The sequence below is a fragment of the Aptenodytes forsteri genome, unplaced genomic scaffold (genome assembly GCF_000699145.1).
Source record: "Aptenodytes forsteri isolate BGI_AS27 unplaced genomic scaffold, ASM69914v1 Scaffold429, whole genome shotgun sequence".
Classification (NCBI taxonomy): Eukaryota; Metazoa; Chordata; class Aves; order Sphenisciformes; family Spheniscidae; genus Aptenodytes; species Aptenodytes forsteri.
Genome location: NW_008794432.1, coordinates 52716 through 58696, shown reverse-complemented (window position 1 = coordinate 58696; position 5981 = coordinate 52716). Strand labels below are relative to the sequence as shown.

Here is a 5981-nt window from a genome sequence, read left to right as displayed (position 1 = left end):
GCGGGCAGGTTGGGGGATTTGGACCTACCGATCCCACCGAAGGGCAGCGAGGTCAACGTCACGTGCATCAGGGTGTCGTTGCCGCAGAAGCCACCGCTGCTCGTCCGCTCCAGGACCTGGTTCACCACCTGGGAGGGAAGCAGAGAAGGTGGACGTGGGTCCCGCACCCTGGCTCCGCGGGCAACGCTTGTCAAACATCACCCAGCTCATCCATCGGCCCCCTGTGCCCAGAGCAGCTGGGCTCAAAAGACTTTTCAGAGCACGCCCTGGGGTGTCGGCAAGGTGGGCACGAGCCTTTCTGCCCCATTTCCCTCACACACACACCCCCCCTTTCTGGTCCATGGACCACAGGCACCTTGCTGTCACAGGAGAAGGCGTAGATGGCCAACGGCCGCGGCCGCGCATTGATGAAGTCAATGGCTTCGTCCATGTTGGCCACAACAACGATGGGCAGGATGGGCCCGAAGATCTCCTCCTGCATGGCAGGATCAGAGGGCAGCACGTCCGCCAGCACCGTGGGAGCTGCGGAGAAAGGTTACGGCAACGCATCACTCAGTGCGCGGGCACGGGTGGTCCCACAAGCCCCGGGGCCCCGTGCCCTCACCGATGTAGCGCTCCTTCTCGTCCGCCTGTCCTCCGATGGCCACGCGCCCGCTGCACAGCAGCGCCCGGATGCGGCGGAACTGCTTATCCCCCACGATGCGGCCGAAGTCGGGGGATTCCTGGGGGTTGGAGCCAAAAAACTCAGTGATGGCCTCGCGCAGGGCGGGCATCAGCTTCTCCTGCATCTCCACGCTGCACAGCACGTAGTCGGGCGCGATGCAGGTCTGCCCCGCGTTGAAGAAGCGGCCCCAGGCCACCCGCCGGGCCACGTTCTGCACGTCGCAGGTGTCGGACACGTAGCAGGGGTTCTTGCCCCCCAGCTCCAGCGTCACGGGCGTCAGGTGCTTGGCAGCGGCTGCCATCACGATCTTCCCCACGGAGGTGCTGCCTGAGGGCAGGGAAGAGATGCATCACGGCAGGGATCCCACCAGCTACGGCACAGCTCTGGGACGTGGCACTCTGGGGAGCCAGGTCCAGGGCAAACGCGCCAAGTCCCACCAGACCCTCAGACACACACATCCCAGATCCTCCAACAGATCCCGACACCAGATCCCCAACACAAGTAGAAGATGTAGTCAAACTTGTTCTCCAGCAGCCTGGTGGTCTCCTGCACGCCGGCGGTCACCACGGCAAAGCAGTCCTGCAACATAAGAGGAAGGGTCCACCTCTGTCAGCGTCCGCCCGGGCCGCTCTGTCCCTGTCCCCACCAACAGCATCCCGGGCTGCTGGGCACGTGGACACTGGCTGAGCGTGGAGGAAGGAGGTACGGCAGCACCTGAAACCAGGGATGGTGCGGCGCCCGTGTGTGCAAGGCAGGGTTGGGAACACCGTGGCCCTGCGGCAGGGACAGGGACGAGGACAGGGAGAGCTTCTTACATTGTCCAGGTAGCAGGTCAGCATTTCAGCAACAAGTCTCTCGGTGTTCTTGGTCGTCTCCGAGGGTTTGAAAACAACACAGTTACCTGGGGGGAGATCGACGGGACATCAGAGCAGCGACATGGTGACAGCCAGCCCCTCTGGCACCCCAGCCAGGGGACGAGGCCCCTGGCCAGACCCCCTCGCCGGTGCCTGGCACTGCCTGGAGCCTCTGGGCCAGGGGACGGGTTCGGCTCACCGGCAGCGATGGCCCCGATGAGGGGCACCAGGAAGAGGTGGATGGGGTAGTTCCAGGGCGCGATGATGAGCACCACCCCGTACGGGTCCTTGCGGATGAAGGCCGAGTCCAGCTGTGTCACCTGCGAGAAAGGCCACGACCTTGGTGCTGCTCCCACCGCCTCCTGCCCTGCCTCAGCCCAGCGCACAGCGCTCCCCTCCCCAACCCACTCTCACCGCCTCCTGCCCTGCCTCAGCCCAGGCAGGGTTCCAACCCTGCCCTGCCCCTTGCCACCCGCAATTCGTCTCCCCCTCTTCCCTTCCCAGGTCAGCCCAGAGCTTCTGCCTTACCAGATTCTTGTCCACGTGCTCGTCCTTCATCCAGTGGGACAGGTTGTTCAGGGTGCCGTTGATCTCATTCTTGCAGAGGAGGATCTCGGTGAAGTAAGCCTCAAAGGACGGCTGGGGACAGACATCACATAAGCATCACCCCAACACTGACCCCACCTCCTCCCCATCCGCCGTAGACATCTCCCCCCTCTTCTGCCCATGAAGAGCAGCAGAAGCTACGAAGCAGAAGGTATTAAGCAGAAGTTGCTGTCACCTCCTGCAACCCCCAGGGTATATCATAGTCCCTGAAATTTTCTGAAAATAGGTATTTGGCCAGAGGAAAAACCCCAATATTCAACATCTTCAGAATATTTAACAGCCTTCTGAGCTCAGCATCTGTGAACTGCTCACCTGGCAACAGAGCCCTGAGCCAAGGGGGGACCAAGCAATGTCACCGGAGCTCCAGGAGCTCCAGAAAAGCTGGTACCGCTGGTCAGAGGCAGCTCCGCGCCGCTGACCTGGGATGGGACAGTGCTCTTGCGCTGGTGCGTTTGTGTCCCAACCACTTAGGCACATGAGCTGGAAGCAAAGCCCCGAGCTCCCTCACACAGCCCGTGCACGAAAGCTGAACTTAAGACCTCGCTTTGTTCAAAGAGAAATATGAAGAAGAGGAACCACTCAATTAAACGCCTCGTGATGGAGCTCGGCTGAACGCCACCAGACTCCCGTCCTGGGCAGAAACCCCTCGCAGCTCCTGGAGCTCCGGCACTGATCCGGCACGCGGCTGGGAAAGGCAGGTCAGGCGAGCCGCCCCGGTCGGGGAATTAAACAAACCCAGCAGGTTTCTCCAAGATAGACCATCCGGACAGGCGATGACTAAACGGCCGGTGACTCGGGATCGGTGGCGGGACATCAGAGCCGGGATCGCGGGGCCCGCCGAGGCATTTCCTGCACGCGGTGGGTCCTCTCCGCCGCCGTAACCACAGCCGTGAAGCACAGCTCAGGACCGTTCTTGCAGGAGAAGTGTGAAGACACTTCTTCTTCCGACGGTTGGACTCGATGATCTCGGAGGTCTTTTCCAACCTTAATGATTCTATGATTCTATGATTCTATGACACGAGAAGATAACTCAGCAGGCTCGGTACAGCCCCTCCGTCGCCCTGGAGAGCAGGAGCAGCAAAGCTCCTGCGCTGTGAAGCCGCGTCTGCAAAGCGTGGTGGGCGCAGCTGTCTGACACCCTCCACCACAACGTCCTTTGGAGTCCTCCAACCCGAAAGCATCCCTGGGTGGGAGCCTTCCTCCATCGCTGGAGCAAAACACCCCTTTGGGGTTAGAAAGTTTGGTTGCTGACTCCCAGGCAGCAGCCTCTCACGCTCCACCACCAAGCCCCACTCAAGAGACCTTCAGGTCCCCAACACCGCTCAAGCGCCCGGACACGTGTCGCTGCCGGGAGGCCGAGCTGCTCCTAGACCTGAGGGCTCAGCAGGCACATCGGATGTCCGGTGAAGCAACGGGGCCGCTCTCTGCCCGGGCTGACAGTTGCATCACTAGGAGGATGAGGAAATTGCTGGTGAAGATGGGCCATTAAGGGTTTCGATGGGACATGGAGGTTGTAAGATGGGACATTAAGTCTGAGGTCATCCAAGTTCCTTCAATCATCAGTGGAGAGAAACCGGCATCCCTGGAGGTGAGGTACCCACCTCAGATACGCAAGACCAGATGAATTGTCCATCTAACTATGAAGGCCCGACTGCATAACAAGCATATTACTAGACAACCAGCTCTAATTACATACAATTAGGAGAGATGAAGGACGCACTTCGAGCGCTGATGCCTATCAACCCCTGGCTGAAGGAGAAGGCCCTCACCTCAAATAAACAAGGCAATTACGAGCCTGGGGAGATGTCAGGGTGTTGAAACCCGTGTCCGAGGGCACGGCCGCTGTGCCGATACACCCACAGACACAAGTCCTTTGGGTCCGAGTGCTACCACTACTAGATAAGACCAGTTACGCTGCGCCAGGGCAAGCCATCCCTCTGAAAACATTTCCTAAGGCCAACGTGACCAAAGCGTGCGGTGGTCTGTTGGGCTGCAGCGCACGTCAGGAAGGGAAAAAGGGGGAGAACAGGGTCCTGAAGCAACCGACAGAGAAGAGATGAGCTGAGGCTGCTAGACACAGCCACAGCGGGGATGCTTCCTCTTCCTCGACAGACCACCCGGGAGCTCCCGGCGTTCCGCAATACCCAGAGCCACATCCAGGTCCCCACCTGTGCCACCGCACGGCTCAGCGCCGTGCCAGCGAAACCAGTCCCTGCGAGGCCAGTGAGCCTCCCCGGCCCTGAGCAGCCCTGGGAGGAATGTGCAAGGCCAGCACGTTGCACAACGCCGGTAATCCCAGGTGCGACCGGGCTGGCGAGAAGCACCCCAGGACATCACCCTCTGCGGAGGTCGCAGGAAGCCACCGGGGACTCGATGCATGGGGCGGATGCGGCGCCCGAAGCTCGGTAACGCCGAGGTTCCCACCTCGCATCGGCCAACGGGGGCTTTGCCCGGTTTAAGTGCAAAGGGGACGGGGTTAGCAGCATCAAGCCTGCCTGGCGGCGTGGTCCCTACGTGTGCTGTGGCTAACCCCGGCTGTGGAGAGCTCTGCAGGGACCCAGCACCTACGAGTGCACCACACCAGCCCTGGAGCATGTGAAGGGAGATGCAGGACCCTGATGAGGGGACCCCCCATGCCCAGGGCCCCACACCTGCACCCAGGAGGACGCAAGACCCAGACAGGGGGGTATGCAGAGCCCCGAAGATGTGACCCCAGTGGCCAGCACCTGGTCCCCTCTTACCTTCCCCATGTCCGAGGCGGTGGCCTCCAGGATGTCCTGCTTCTTCTCGTCCAAGAAGCGACCCAGGGCCTCCAGCTGGGCCACGCGGTACTCTATGGGCCGCGTCTTCCCCGAGAGCCAGGCTGCCCGCAGGTGGTTCACCAGCCCCGCGTAAGGGTTAGCGCTGCGGGGACGGAGATGTCAGAGGGATCCCAGCCCCGTCCCAGCCCCTCACGCTCCGGGTGATGAGGGAGAGGAGCTCCACGTCACCCCAGCTCCGCTTCACCCCAGCCCAGCATCAAACCGGAGCCCCAGAGTCCCTGGGGAGAGAGCAGGGAGCCTGGACACCTGGGTCTTCCCCTTGCTGCCGGGAGCAAGGGCTCCTCGTGCCCCCCACAGGGCATGGTTCCCGGCAGTCCCTTGCCTCCTCCCTTGGGCCCCACTGGTGTATGGTGGCCCGTGGACCCCAAACCTGTCCCCCAGCATCCCTCATCAGCACCAACCCGGGGACCCCAGCACCCCAGCACTGCCACAGCAGCCCCTGCCCACCTCATCCCAACCATCCTGTCTCCCTTCTGCCCCCAGCCACATGCCCTCGGCCCCTCGCCCATACGGCACAGCAGATCACTGGCCCCTTCCCGATGCCTCCACTGCCCCCGCTGCCTGCGCCGCACTCGGCGGCTTTCCCGGCATCGCTGCCCATGGGGCTGCACTTGCCGTAGCCCGGGGGCTGCTGCCCGGGGGGCTCAAGGGGCTGGTGCATGCCGAGCTGTGGGAAGGAGCTGCCGGTCTCCACAGAGAGCGTGGTGGCCCTGGGGAGAGACACGGGGCGGGTTATGTCGGAGCTGGAAGCGCCGGAGATGCCGGCTCGGTCCCAAGAAGAGTCACCCCGCAGCAAGACACCCGTGCCCCGAGCCGGCCGGGGCTGCCCGCGGCACCTTTGAAGGGTGGCTTGGAGCTCGGGGCTGTCGCGGCCACGGGGTGACTCAGCCCGGTGTGGCTTCCAGAGGCCCCGGTGCGCCCGGCGGGGGATGCCTGGGATTCCCGAGCCCTCCCCGTGCTCCAGGATGGCTGCCAGCCTCCGGCCACGGACCTGCCCGGGCTGCCCTGCCGACCCGGGGTCACCCTGCAGGGACC

At 62.7% G+C, this 5981-nt stretch overlaps 1 protein-coding gene across 1 annotated transcript in view; it reads right to left on the bottom strand.

Moving 5' to 3' along the window:
* LOC103907373 (aldehyde dehydrogenase family 3 member B1) overlaps positions 1–5981 on the bottom strand; it is a 32332-nt gene that overhangs the window by 2307 nt on the left and 24044 nt on the right. The window contains exons 2-12 of the mRNA XM_019474696.1: positions 5783–5970; positions 5458–5656; positions 5405–5412; positions 4866–5028; positions 2047–2157; positions 1718–1838; positions 1480–1565; positions 1162–1243; positions 605–991; positions 356–522; positions 29–128 (exon numbers count right to left, since the gene is read on the bottom strand). Of these exons, the coding sequence (XP_019330241.1) occupies positions 29–128; positions 356–522; positions 605–991; positions 1162–1243; positions 1480–1565; positions 1718–1838; positions 2047–2157; positions 4866–5028; positions 5405–5412; positions 5458–5656; positions 5783–5970 (1612 nt within the window). The remainder of the gene's footprint in view (positions 1–28; positions 129–355; positions 523–604; positions 992–1161; positions 1244–1479; positions 1566–1717; positions 1839–2046; positions 2158–4865; positions 5029–5404; positions 5413–5457; positions 5657–5782; positions 5971–5981) is intronic.